Below are 14917 nucleotides of genomic sequence, written 5' to 3' on the forward strand. Positions count from 1 at the left end.
TTAGCTCCAGTCGAATCCTCTCCCCAGAAAGACAGTCGGGTCACTGGCTGTTACTTCGTCAAACCACCCTGATGACTTCTCTCTGTGACCCTGGATATCATAAAGCCTTCAGCGTGTCCGCAGCTCATGTGCTGAGTGCCACTAGATTGAGAATATGCTGCTTGGGATGATGTAATGTGACCTTAACAGTTGAACACCCTGCTTGGATATTTATATTTAGACCAAGTGTGGGTCATGGGACCATGGATAGGCACATACCATACAGACAAAGATGGTTTAGGGCCAGAGGGCAGAGGAGACAGATCAAGCAGTGAATGACGTCTGACTATCACTATCTGCTGAGACGTTACACCGTACAAGGAGTTTTAAGATAAATTGCAATATTAAATTTAAAAAAAAAAGAGCTTCTTAGTTTGACTGAACAGTTTGTGTGTTTTGACATGAAAGATCTTTTGTATTTTTCATTCTGTCTGTGCTCCTTTCGGTTGGTTTGAAGTGGGCGGGAAGAGGTTGGAAATAAAGTGATGTCATGTATTTCTGTGAACCAATCAGAATTTAGCAATATTTGAAATTCAATATTTCAATATCAAAATAGGATGACAGTTGTGGGGGGGTGTGTGCTTAAGGTGAGAGGCCATAGTCTATCAAATCTAGTCAAACACAATCATGATAAAGCAGATCGCTGGGTTTTCGAGCATTACACTAATAATACAAAATAACATAATGTATTTTTTCCTAAATCTAATTTAGAGTGTTTCATATTTTGATATTATATATTATATAAGAAAATATTCTATATTGTTGAGAAATACTTATGTTGAGATCATGTTTTATGGGGAATTTGCGAGCACAGTCTGAAATTCAGTCACTGTCTGTAAACTGTTGTTTCTAAATTAACTGAATTTAATATTAATCAATAAGTGAAAACTTTGAAAGGTCAGGGGATCACCAAAGTGAGTAGGATTCACCTCAGGGGACCATGAATATCTGAACCAAATGTCAAAGTAATTAACACGATATAGTCACAGTAATTGTCTCCAAACCAAAACTGTTGACCTGCTGGTGGCGCTAAAGTTACAGTGAGTCGATCGCCAAAGTCAGCTTGATTCATCTGTGGGACCATGAGTAACTTCACCAAATTTCATGAAAGTCAATATAACTGTTGCCAATATATTTCCATCTGAACCAAGCCAACATATGTAGAGCCACTTTGCCAACATGGCTAAAACATAAAGATATACTCTTTGTTTATTTTTATTTTATTTTATTTATTCTAAATGATAATTCATTATCATAAACATTGTTTTATCAGCTTGATACTTTTTTTTGTTTCCTTATCTTAGAGGGATTTCATATTAACTATATTCTGTCTGAGAATGAAGAATCTCCTCCCATTTATTTTAAATTGGAGTTGACTCTCAGTGGACATTTGCTTGAATCTGCATCAGTCACTGCATTTCCAGTAAATTCTGCTTCTTTTCAACACATCGCTCTGAGGCGAATGGGGTATTTTTAGCCCGGCATTGTCATATTGCCTTATGTTCCTGTGTGTGGCACAGCTCAGACACACTGACAAGCAGAGGAGAGTGGAGGCGTTTACAAAAAGCAGCCTACCTGCCTGCCTCAGAGAATAAGGTCTGAACAGCTCACCGCAAGCGGCAAGTCAAACCCATTGATAAACAGACACATCACAAAGAGCTGTTTTGAATAAAAGGTGAATAAAAAAAAAAAAAACCTTTGTCAAAGCGTCGCTGTGCGTAGGTGTGTGTCTGAGTGTGTGGGAGGAGGAGGGGGCTGTGTTGTACAGGCACTAAAGGAAGTGAGACGCTGATGATTAAATTGCTCTTTAAAAAGAGAAAGAGAAAACACTGACTCAGAAGTTACTAATGAAGCCACTTTAATATATTCTTGTTACACCTATAAGTGCTTCTTCTGCTACAAGACACTGTAAAGTCCTTACAGACAGTTGCTCTAACACCACATCTAAATATCATTTTCACAGTGGACTAATCTACTATTTTCTTGCGTTATCTGTTCATAAGTATATAACTAAAAAAAAGCCTACTGTAATCTCCCAGAATCCAAGGTTATAATATTAAAGTTATGGGGACATAAAACAAAGAAAGTAGTAGATCCTCGAATTTAAGAGGCTTGAACCAGAGAATGTTTGGTGTTTGGGCTGTCCGTCCGTCTGGTGGTTGATAAATACATCTCTTTGATCCAGACTGAATATCTCAACGACAATTGGATTGCTATGAAATTGTGCATGGTCTCCAGAAGATGAAGCCTTCTGCCATTAGTGATCCTCTGACTTTTCCTCCAGCACCACCACGAGGTTGACATTTGTGGCTGTGAGAGAAATGTTTCCAAATCTATTTGAATGGATTACCATCAGATTTGGATCATCACCCATAGTCCCGGGGGGATGGACTGGTGACCCCCTCCCTCTTCATATGTCACAATCATGAGGTCAACTCTTGAATTTATCCAATAGTTTGATTTATGACTGAATCCCAGCAAAATCTGGGACATTCACATCAGCCTCAACTTTTGTGTGTAGTGCTCATTAACAAAGGTAAGCATGATGACAATATTAACAGGTTCATGGATGCATTTTTAATATTAGAATTCGGCTGAGTAGAGTCTTGCCGATTATTTAAAGAGCTGCTAGTATGCGGTATGATCACCATCTCTGGAAATATCCCAGTATACGGTATTACATGGTTGTTGTAATAATGTAACAATGTAACAACAACAACAACAACAACAACAATAATAATAATAATATTATTATTATTATTACTGTTGTTGTTGTTGTTATTGGATTGCTGTGAAATCTTGCTTGCTACGAAATACCAGTCTAAATTTGATTGCTACAAAATTTTGCTCAAATAATACTACCACTATTATTAGTAGTATTATTAATAATACTAATACTACTACTACTACTACTACTACTAATAAAAATAATAATAATAACAACAACAACAATAACAATGATGATAATAATAATGGTAGTAGTAGTAGTAGTTACAAAGAACCTTGGCATCAAAATAGAAGACTTTCTTAGGTTGGACAAACACTTTATTATAATTTCACAAAATATTATGTACTGATAGACATGAAACTTGATATAAACTTGAAATATAGTATATTAAAGGATACACAAGATGAGATAAGGAAGGACACAGAGGAAGGTCCATAGCACACTAGAAACAACAGACTATATACAAATAAATGACTATGGTGCTCATTTCATTTAGTGAAACAAAAAGAATTTATATTTATTAATTCATATGCCAAACAAAGGTCCCATGGGTTCCTGTACAACCTGTATTTAGAGGAGATTTCCTGTTTGGTTTGTGTAGAATGCATTAACTGATAAATAAATCAAATAAATCACTTTAAAAATATTTGCAAGTGTAACGAAGGAGTCATCTTAACAGCTATAAATGCAAAAAAATGTGATCTTTGTCTGCAAGGAAACAACCGAAAATATATGAATAATAGATCTAATTCCAATATTAACTGAATGATGAATGAATTTTAAGCTGGCCTTATGTGTAACCTAACTTTACCTGCAGGGGAACTCCTGTGGAAACAAACGTAAAAATACAGTGTTTAATGTGTCACAGTCTTTATTTCCCCTGTTCCAAATTACAGAGATCTTTTCCTCGGAAATTGTTAGAAAACCGAAGTGCGTAAGTTTCTGAAAATATATTTTATTCATAGGTTATTTTTAATACTCTATATATAACGTTGAAATAAATGTTGCCTTTCGGTTCTCCTTCGTACTTTCGCCATCGTTTTTTTTTTTTTTTTTTTTGTCAACAGAAACGACGTGGAAAGTGCCAAACTGACTGCAGCTTCCTGTAATCCTAAAAGAAGCGGAGCAGGTCAGGAGGACAGGAGAGCTGTCAGTGTTGTGTCAGTGTCAGTGTTTAACCACAGAGAGGCAGAGAGAGGAGTCCGGGCGGTGCGGAACTCTCAACTATGGCGTTGTTTTTACTCGGAGGACGTTTGTTGAAATGTAGAACTGACCTGAAAACAGCCACGATGGCGATCCAGCAGCACTGGTAACTGTCTGCATGTTAACTGTCATATTTACACATTTATATGCACATTTGTTCACATCTGGACTTTGACCACGGGGCTCTGCAGTTAAACCGGAAATGCCTGCCCTGTGTTTGGTGTGTTTGGTATGTTTTCGTCCTTTAGACAGAATTTCTCTGGAGGCTTGTGTGATTTCTGTCCACTAGATGGCAGAACATGTCCAGGCAGTGCAGCATGAACAGGCTGCAAGGAATGATATTGTTGAAATACCGAATGAGTTCGAGATATTGGGATATTTTAGTGTTTCAGTGATTGTTCATTCATTTTGTGTTTTGAGAATATTGTTTGAGTTCAAGATAATGTGACACATTTCTTTAGACTTAGTGGAAAAGTCCTGTTTGGTTTGTGTAGAATGGAGAAACTGTCTGTTGAAACATTTCCAATAAATCGATTTAAAAAATGTTTGCTAGTGTAACTAGAGTCACCTGGTCGGCTATAAATGCAAAAATTTGAACTGGCTCCAAGAAAACACCTATAAGGAACTAAACTTCATATATTAATAGCTCCCAAAAATAATGTGACATTTCACTTGACCTCTATTGCATATCCATGCACATGCATATATGCACCCATATCTTAATCCTCCTAACTAATTTATATTAGTCTATCTATTGCTGAAAGGGAAACATACAGGAAATCCTGTGATATTACTCTAAATGTGCATTAGTATTTATTATTGTTAGTAATAATGCTAGTTATTATTTGTGGAAGTAACAGAAGTATTTTAGTGACCGCTATTAGTAGCAGTCGCTGTTTTATGGTTTGTTTAACATCTGACGCTCAAAAGATTAATTGAAAGCCTTTCATTTTGAAAAATCCATATCATGTAAGCATCCCCTCCACAATCAAGTAAATCTGCAGTCCTCACAACTGGAATTTTTCCAATCAATTAAGAAAATGGCCCAAAAATCTTCAAATATAGGCTACTCAACGTCTTGCTTTTCAAAGGTTAATTTTCTTAATTGAAAACAATTGTGATAAATGTCTTTGCAAAGTAGTAATGTCATGATAGTTGCTTAGTTTATTCAAGATGGGTCAATTAATAAAACGTGTGTAAGTATGTACGTTTAGAATGGAAAAATATGACAGATAAGCCAAAAAGCTAAGACATAAAACAAAAACAACACAGGGCATGCAGTTAAATTAGAAGAAATGAGAAAAGACAGATGGTTGTTAAGAATAGTAAAAAGATTTGTAACATATAAACTGCACATACAGAATGGCAGTGCAAACAAGCAAAACACAGATGGAGCAGCAGTGCTGACATGAATATCTATTATTCATCCATTGTCATAGTTATTATTAGTATTTTTCATTTTCAGTCGTAAACAATATAAGTATAATATGAATATGTTTTATCAACATTTAAACTGTGTCAAAATGTTGATCAAAAATGTAATTAAGACAATAAAAAAATATGTTGTACAAATACAAACACAGCAAAAATTATGTCCAAGAAAAGATAAAACAATGGAGAACACAAACTGTAATATGCCACAATAAAACATCATAAAACAAGAAGCACCGGATGATTCATGACTACATGACTGTTTGAGTTTGAGTTTGAAATGAACTCAGTCAAGGATGCAGTTTTAGTTCTGCAGGTGAGGAGTTCCACATTGATCCCCCAAACAGAAAAAGCTGAACATTTCACATAGTTAACATAAATTCTCAAAAACATCACAACGATGTGATCTTATTGGCTTTCTTCCCAAAATTTGAGTCACTCAGTTTTGTATCATCACGAGAGACTTAGTTCAGCCAGATAACAAGTTTTTGATCATAACTGTGTTAAGGGAAAAACTTGAAGGAAATATCCAAATCCTCCAGGATCTTATCCTTCAGGACGTTTTTAATACAACACCTCAGTGAGCTCTTTTCCTGCGTGACTTTTTCAGTTTAGGTGGCACTCAAAGCTTAATGTTTATTAATGTGTTATTGAGTGTCCTTGCTGACGTGTTCCAGGTCAGAAGCTCTCCTCACAGCATGTGTTATGTTCAATAGCAGGTCACAATGACTTGGAGCTGCAAACTGTGAAACTGTAACATGGTGCAAGTGCAGAGATAACGGACAAAATGCCATTACATCGAAAGCACAGTGGATCCAAGCAAAATGGCTCCAACAGTTTCATACATAATGATTTGATCAAAATTACAAGGATGTTTAAAACAGCAGCTGTCACATGTTTTACCTTCAATGATCAAACTTTCATTTAAAGGCTGGTGTAACACAAGAAAGATGCAGTATTGTCATGTTATTATTTCTTATTCGTACAGAGTTACCATATAATAGTTATTAAGAATTGTTTTGTCGTTTTTGGTTGTACTGTCAAATGAAATATTTTTCACTAGACAGAGCTTTTCTATTCACTCGTTTCCATCACTATGACATCACTGCCACAGTCTACACGTCTGTCTCTCTGCAGCTCCTCAGTGGCCTCAGGCAGGCAGCATGTTAATGGAGTGGATCTGTACTACGAGGAGACGGGCAGAGGGAAGAACGCTGTGCTGTTGATTCCTGGTGCTCTGGGTAAATATAACACAACAACATAACACAGCACACCTCAGTGGTGGAGACGGTCTCACATCATGTATGCGTACATGCTTTAAGCTGATGAATTTGGTCTCCTCTCCCACAGGAAGCACTCGGACTGATTTTGGACCTCAGCTGAAGTCTCTGAATAAAGAGCGCTTCACCGTAGTTGGCTGGGACCCCCGAGGTTATGGACAATCCCGCCCCCCAGACAGAGACTTCCCGGTTGACTTCTTTGAGAGAGACGCAAAGGATGCTGTGGATCTGATGAAGGTCTAATACATCTGTTGATTAGCCTAGGGTGATAATTATTACCAATCTGATAAATGTTAAAGGTTACCTAAAAGAAGCAAGATGGTGCCATTCAGACGAAAAAAGTGATCGTAATATTAAACATTTTATTGGCAGTCTTTGGGCTTTGGCAAGTTCTCTCTGCTGGGCTGGAGCGATGGAGGAATCACAGCTCTAATTGCTGCAGCAAAGAACCCCGACCTGATCAGCAAGATGGTTGTATGGGGATCCAACGCCTTCGTTTCCCAGGATGACCTCACACTTTACGAGGGTACTCCTAGTCCTACTTTTTATTGTCTTGGGTAAATGCAAATGTACACCTAAACTCTCTCTCTGTGCTTGGTGTCGTCTTTCTAAACTTTTTATCGTGTGTCCTTGTGTGAAGCGGTTCGTGATGTCTCCAAGTGGAGTGCGAGGATGAGGCAGCCCATGGAGGAGGTGTATGGAGCACAAGTCTTTGCTAAAACCTGGGAGGGCTGGGTTGATGGGATTGCACAGTTTGCAAAAAGACCAGAAGGTACTGAATACATACAGACTCATTACACAAGTGGAGCAATCTAAAACTGAAAACCATCAGAAACAGACAGTCAAGAGATGATGAGGAAATGTTTTGGAGTCCTGATGCAGTGACAAAGGAAGTTGATATTTGGAGGATGGTGGTAAAGTATTGATAGAAAGGGGGTTTGAGGTAAAAAACACAAGACTTGGAATTTAAGATGGAATATATGTAGTTCTGTTACAAGATCTCTACAGGAACCTATGGGCAAAAATCCTTAATTGTGTGGTGTTATAATAATGTCATATAAATGTCACCTGAAAAGAGTAAAACCATCATCATTTAACTTCCTCTGCTCAGGGAGTATCTGCATGGAGCTTCTACCCTCAATCAGCTGCCCATCCCTCATCATCCACGGAGAGAAAGACCCAATGGTTCCCAGCTTCCACCCACAGTACCTCCATAAAAACATCAAGGGCTCAAGGTGAGACCACACATCTATCATAACAATAAAGCCATTATGTAGAGCAGATAATATTTTACCGAATTGCTTTCATTGACTTAATAAATGCAGCTACACAACAGAGTAGAAGAAGAAAAAGATGTCGAAGCAATTGCAATTTGCTATGTTCTTTTTTACCCTCAGGTGTGCAAAAACTACAGGTTATGAACTTTTTTTTAAAATATAAAAATGTGAATGAATCTGTAATATAGTTGGTATCCACCATGAAACAATAAGGTACTTATTGGTTATTGTAAAGTATGAAAAAAAAAAACATGCTGTGAATTTCTAATTACGATGAGATCAAATTCAGGAATTGACATGTGAATCCTTTTTCTCCCAAAAAATCTAGATTACACCTGATGCCAGAGGGCAAACACAATCTCCACTTGAGGTATGCAGATGAATTCAACAAACTGGTTGAAGACTTTCTGGAAGACTGAGTGATTAATTAACACATTTAAATAACATGGAGAAGAACCACTGTGAAACACTAAGAGACTTTATTTAGTTAATCTTTTACTCTGTTTTCATGAGGATCAACTGTACACTGCTTTCAGAGTGTAATAAAAAATATTTTTATATAGTAAATGGGTGACCTATTTCACACCATTTAACATTTGTTGTAAATGTGGCCAATACAAGTCAATGGTACACTTAAATTATTTTTTCAAAGGCAGCAACATTTAGCCAGCTTTGGGGATTTAAAGACAGTTGATTTCACTTTGAAAATGATATATTAGCTTTCACAAATACATTACTTACAACATATAAGGCCTTTATTAAGGGTCCAGGTACCTTAGTAACTGTATGTGTTGATTTTATTGTCTGGTCTTTTCTTTAAGTCTAAGATCAGTTGTGCTAGTGCTGCACATCTAGGCATAGGTGATCCATTGCTTTGGGCTGTTGTTACTCTCTTACAAGGAAAAAGCTGTGTTATGTCAACTGTTATTCTCTTTAGATATTGTATATGTGACTTATTTTCCATATTATGTAAAATGTTGTTTGTTGTAAATGTGGCTAATAAAGCTAATGGTACACTAAATTACTTAAAAGTAGCAACATTAGGTAACTTTGGGGATTACAGTTATACTGTGAGTGATTTCACATTGAAAATGATCACAAATCCATTACTTAAAACTTGTAAGCCCTTTATTAAGGCGCCAGGTTGCTTATTTACATTAAATGTTGATTTATATTTAATGTACACGGTGTTCTTGAAGGCTAAAATCAGTTGTGCTGGTGCAGCATGCCTTAGCATAGGTGATCGATTGCTTTGGGCTGCCGTTCTTCTCCAACCAGGAAGTGGCGCTTTCTGTTTCTGTTTACAGCGAGCACGAGTTGAAATGGTCGCTGGCCACAGCTAGTTCAGTTAAAAATAAACAAGATGAACGAGACACAGAACGGAGCGATGTGTGATGCAATTACGGTGCACAATTTCTCGGAGAAGATTTTGGAGCAGGTCGTGCACTTTCACGTCATGAAGCTCAGCGGCGGGTTTTTCCTTTGGGTCGGTTCGACTCCGGTGCTGTCCAACCTGGCGGTGTCAATGAGCAGCAAATATGTGAGTAAAGTAAACGCAAGCCAACTCAATGAATGAACAAGTAGCTAGACCAGATTTACGTTGGAGTGAATATGAGCTCTATAAGGTTTACAGCTTTTGGCCCCAACACAGGTATCTTGAGCACATACAGATTTATTGTGACTAAATGTCTAAATTGATGATACAGGGTGAGTTGGCTCAAATACCATCATGAACTTATACACTTATAACTTATACTGTGTCATATATGCTAAAAGTACGTTAAAAAGCGTCAAACAGACTTCTTGCAAACAAAGTATCTTAAATGCAAATAAAAATGGTTTAGAAAAAAAACATTTCAAGAAGATTCAATGGAATGATCAGTTCAAGAAAATGAACTGCAACTGAACAACAAGATTGGAAAGATGCGTGTAAAAATGTTTTATCTTCTAAAGTTACTTGTTGGATATAAATGGACATGTAATCAGTTTTGGTCCAAACAGTGGAATAAACCACAAACCAGAGAAAACACAGCTCTCCTCTATCAGGAGTCCCTCTGAGAAAAGATGATCAAAATGTGCATTTAGTTTGAAAAGCTTTTGGAACAGCTTGGCTGACAAACAGATTTTAAGAAAATAATGATATGGATGATGTTTGAGATTAAAGAGTTTGTCCTTGCAGAGGTATTCATCACTGTTGTTTGTTTGTCTGCAGGATTCAATGCCTTTATCTACATTAGTCATGGGGGACCCATCCAACACTGCTCCAAATTCCTTGGCACAGAGATTAGGTAATGATGTGTGTGTATGTGATTTACAGATGCTGCTAATGTAGAAAGTTATGAAGTTATTATGAAGCCATCTATCTCTTTTAGACAACATGGTTCTCTTTTGTCGATATGAAGGACAGATTTTTAGAAACTTTATGATTAACAAATTCTCTCTAGATCCTGCTGATGTGTTTTTAGATTATTTTAATGGGTTCAGCATAGGGCTGCACAAAAAATCGTTAAAAAATGGCGATCTCGATTCACACATACACGTGATCTCATTTCTACACACAGCGATTATGAAGCATTTTATATCTCGAGCTAAATCACAAACAAATGCTCCTATTTCCTCCCGGATTTTTTGAAGCGCCCCCAAACGCAGCACTGCCGCTGCCTCCTCCCTCAACCTGTGGTAAAGCGTCTTTATAACAAGTGATTCAGTGGAGGAAGCCCGCCTGCAGTTGAGTGTATGGAAGGAATGAGTGTATGAGTGAGTGAGGAAGCCGTTTATAGACAGCTAGGGCAGCAAGCCGCTAATCTGCCCGTCCTTTTGGCGGCCAGGTCCATGGTTTTAGACAGAGGGCGGCAAACTGGGGGTCTGTTTTGGTCCGCCGATTTGCCGCCTCGGAGGGTACACTTATTTCCGCCTCGCCTGCTAGAAGAGCAACCGGACAGCCGCTGAGATCCGGGAGATGCTCTATGGTTGTGTTAGCTTGTTGTTGTAGCGACAAGCTAGGAACGGTCGCTACTTTCAAATTAAAAGCCCCCCGCAAAGAACCCAGTTCTAAACTCCAATGGGGTGTAATGTAAAGCTCTTATTTTGAATACAAATTCGTTGTCAAGTGTTCACAGCCCAACTCGGGCTTCACGTAAGTCACATGTTTACGCCTACCCCAGAGGCGGCTTTTGGAAAAGGAGGAATATTATGCCTCCATTTTAGAAAGCCGATCACAGCAGCTATCACATACCACCTAGCCAAAGATACGGCCCCAATAAACACTGTACAACATGAGGTATTAAAGGATACATTGGATTTCTCATCCAATGATAGAACTTGAACAAAACAAAAAAAAAACATTGCTTCCTATGCCTCTGCCATACTATGATGGGGTTTTTTTTATTTGTTCAAGTTCATCAGTGCAATAAACATTTTGTGAAAAAAATCGTGCTAGAGAATCGTGATCTCAATTCTAAGCAAAAAAATTGTGATTCACATTTTTTCCAGAATCGTGCAGCCCTAGTTCAGCAGATTTTCAAGGAAGTCTGTAAACTTCACATTACATGTCTGTTTTTGCGTTTTGATGCAGTTATGAGTGCAAATTGATTTAAATAGTAGACTATGTAAATAAAAAAAGTAAACCTCAAATGATAACACAAGTTTGACAAGAATGAAAGTGATAATGTTGTTCACTGGCCACAGGTTTCCGATGACATGCAAGTTAAATTATGCAAGTTGATATACCACCGCAAATTGAATTTAAAATTCTGCATGTGGAAAAACACACAATAAGCCTATCATTCACTGTGGAAAATGGTTGCTAATGAAAAATGGACAACAGATTAATCAGCATTGATAATTATCGTTCGTTGGAGCCATACTATATTGTAGTGTATTAATCAGTTAACTAAACAAATGATGATGACTACAAGTTGCAGGCCTGATGTAGTGAAATGATTATTTTGTTTTTGTCTCCTCAGTTTTGAGCAGATTGAGAAAATATTTGCCAGATGAATCAACAATGTAAATAATTGCTAGTTAGAGCCCTAATTGTAAATTTCTGTCTGTTTTGCAGCAAAGAAGACCAAAAAGCAGGTATATGTGAGTTACAGTCTTCCAATGACAGACTCCAGCCTCAGTCTGCTGGTGGAGAACAGGATCAAAAAGGAGCTGGAGCTTCACCCTGAACACTTTTAAACACACTTTTGTGTCGAACTGAGGACGTGTAGGGCTACGTAAAGGAGCAGGTGCTTCTCATTTCTGTTCTGTGCACTAGCTTACTCCTTCATACTGTAATCAACACAATAACCACAAACAGCCACATCAAGTGTTCTTTTATTGACATAATAAATTAAGTGATTTATTATCAAAACATGTAGGCCTATGGCTTTTTGTACAAATGCATCATATTAAAAAAATAACACTTATAAAACAGCATTAGTGGTTGAGTTCTTATTTCTTCTCAGAGTTTTAACTGTTGAAAACATAGAAACTAGCAAAACCATACAGGGTGTTCAAAGTACGTGCTGTGTATTAAATATGATGTAAAAAATGGAGGATGTTTGGATTCAGGTACATTTGGACAGCAATGGTTTATGGGATGGTTGATCTTTTCACTGTGCTTATATCCTATGAAAGTAAGGTTGACGGTCCATACATTATAAATGAATACATACCTTAACATTTATATGCAGTCCTAAGGGATACTTAATGTAGTACAGTGTATAAATGTACACTAATCACAACTATGCCAGGTCTATGCAGACAACTCTGCTCTATTCTAATCGTCACACACGTTTATTTAAAAAAAACTGTAAAATATTGTGCTTTCTGGTTAGAGTTACACATCCTAGGAGAAGGATTACAACATTACCACGGTACAGAGAACAAGGAGTGAAACTTGGAGTGGAAATATTTGCTAATTAAGGAGGTATTTCAAGCAACAAATTGCCCTTGGCAGCATGACAAAATAAATACTGGTTTTCTTAAATTACATTCTCTGTTTTGTTAAAAGAACAGAGCCTTCATGATAAAGCCATTTAAATGCTGAGATGCATCATAAGACTTACAGAAGCACACTGGCTCTCTAATGTCCGTTCAACTCTCAGATTTGTTTAGCATTACCCCACAGTCTCTACAGGCTACACATACAGTCTGCCAAGGTCTCCGGCTGTTCATCGCATCGGACAACCATCATACAACCACAACATCAGCAGTAATGCCTTGTTTAAAAATCAGTGTCTACACTGACCTCACCTCTGAGGATAAAGTGCCACATTGGACTTCTGGTAAAGGGACCACAAATAATAATAAGAAACATGTAAAACTATTTGTGCCCTTTCATGCAAAGAGTGGTAGTGGTTTAGCCAATCCCTGGATCTCCAATGTGTTGGCTGAAAATCACAAACACTTTGATTGTGTCTCTGACATTTAGTGCAAAAGAACTTATAAAGAATTATAAGATGCAGTGAAATCCTCTCTCAACAAGTCAAAGCTACAAACAGAAAACTCACAGAGCACACATTATTGAAAGCTAATCTGCTCTACTTTGTCTCTTCACTTGCCCGTGTCCGCATTTTCTACCTGTCAGTCGTTCTCCACTGAGCGGACGGCAGGGCAAGACAATCACCAACACCACTGAAGACTTTCATATTATTAAACACACACTGACTTCAGGTAAACTCAGTCCAGTACAATATTTTTTGGCAACTCCTGAATGAATCATAGTCACTAAAAACTACACAAATTAGCTATCGTCACCATCTCAAATCTCGCCATCACAAGAGTTCATCTGGTTCATTCGAACGATTCTTTTATCCCTTAAAAAGTTTTTTTTCACAAATTCGGCAACCATTCAGTCAGATTAATGCTTGAGCAATTAATAGCACAGTAGCAGACTGTTGCTATGATGCTCACACTCCATTGGCTATGGCACGATTTCCAATCACTTCCCCACCAGTCGCCAGGGCGTATGAGGCCGGTACCGCTGCCAGAGCGGTCGCTACTGCAACTGTCGCACCCCCAGTGGCTGAGAGGTGTAAGGGCGTGTCGTGGACACGGGAGTAGTCCCCTTCACCCTTGGCGAGAAGGAGGTGTTGCTCTCCCGGATGGAGCAGGGTCTGACGGGTGAAGGTCTCTCCGTCAGCCAGGCTCTCTGGCAGGGGCTGGCCCCGGGGCTCCGGCAGCAGCAGCAGGCAGATGATGCACAACAAGGTGCAGCAGGCGAAGATCACGTGATGCAGGAAGTAGCCCTTCTGGTTGTGGAGCTCCATGATGGGTGCGGTGAGCATGCCGAAACCGGCACTGGCCAGGACCAGGCCCAGCCCTCCACCCCTGCACAGAGAGAGAGGAAGTGAAATATTTCGATCACTGCATGAGCTCTGAAGGCATCTGTATGCTTCAAGCAGTGTGAACTATCAACCGCAGCCACTGGTGGTTTATAAACAGTAACCCCACAAATGTCATTCTACTCCAATCCATGATATTTCCCAAACCCTAGCCAAGTGTTTTTGTGCCTAAACGTAATCAGATCTCAACACAACAGAACTGTCACTTGAGAAAACAATTAGTTTGTACAATATGCACAACAAAGAAGCAACAAATTTAAGTTTTCGCAAAGGTATGGTTACCATCTAGCGCTTCACTCAGTGATGTGGTGTGAATGTCTTTCTGAAGAACTACTTCAAATGAGTAACGACTTTAATGAGAGACTGAAAGAATAACCCTTCTCCCCCACTTGTGCTATTAGTCTCGTCCTGCCCTTCTTTATCACGGCGGATCTCAGTCTTCAGTTTTAGCCACACAACAGATATAAGGACTTTTGCTTTCTGACACATTTCTAAGACATTTTGTACTAGTTTAGTTGAAGCAGGCTGAGCCAATCAGGGGTGTGTCCACACTGGCCTGTCAGTCAAAACTGTGCCACAAGATGGAGCCAATGAGCAACAAGAAAACAAGAACTGTGTCCTGAGTTT

At 38.4% G+C, this 14917-nt stretch overlaps 4 protein-coding genes across 4 annotated transcripts in view; 2 read left to right on the top strand and 2 right to left on the bottom strand.

The window, feature by feature from the left end:
* LOC115591488 (dual specificity protein phosphatase 22-B) overlaps positions 1 to 133 on the bottom strand; it is a 9481-nt gene extending 9348 nt beyond the window's left edge. Inside the window, exon 1 of the mRNA XM_030433549.1 lies at positions 1 to 133. This exon is cut by the window's left edge and continues 101 nt beyond it. The gene's annotated coding sequence lies outside the window, so the exon portion shown is untranslated.
* A 3720-nt stretch (positions 134 to 3853) lies between these two features.
* On the top strand, positions 3854 to 8982 carry bphl (biphenyl hydrolase like). Its single transcript, XM_030433544.1, has 7 exons — positions 3854 to 4076; positions 6539 to 6642; positions 6752 to 6918; positions 7054 to 7207; positions 7322 to 7453; positions 7793 to 7916; positions 8287 to 8982. Exons 1-7 carry the CDS (start codon positions 3994 to 3996, stop codon positions 8375 to 8377), a joined length of 855 nt encoding a protein of 284 aa, XP_030289404.1. The 5' UTR covers positions 3854 to 3993; the 3' UTR covers positions 8378 to 8982.
* A 211-nt stretch (positions 8983 to 9193) lies between these two features.
* On the top strand, positions 9194 to 12377 carry psmg4 (proteasome (prosome, macropain) assembly chaperone 4). The gene is made up of 3 exons (XM_030433550.1): positions 9194 to 9498; positions 10171 to 10246; positions 12019 to 12377. The coding sequence occupies exons 1-3, from the start codon at positions 9322 to 9324 to the stop codon at positions 12138 to 12140; spliced, it is 375 nt and encodes a 124-aa protein (XP_030289410.1). The 5' UTR covers positions 9194 to 9321; the 3' UTR covers positions 12141 to 12377.
* slc22a23 (solute carrier family 22 member 23) overlaps positions 12263 to 14917 on the bottom strand; it is a 28727-nt gene continuing 26072 nt past the window's right edge. Inside the window, exon 10 of the mRNA XM_030433523.1 lies at positions 12263 to 14276. Within this exon, the coding sequence (XP_030289383.1) occupies positions 13856 to 14276 (421 nt within the window). The 3' untranslated portion in view covers positions 12263 to 13855. The remainder of the gene's footprint in view (positions 14277 to 14917) is intronic.

This window comes from Sparus aurata, chromosome 11 (assembly GCF_900880675.1).
Source record: "Sparus aurata chromosome 11, fSpaAur1.1, whole genome shotgun sequence".
In the NCBI taxonomy this organism is placed as follows: Eukaryota; Metazoa; Chordata; class Actinopteri; order Spariformes; family Sparidae; genus Sparus; species Sparus aurata.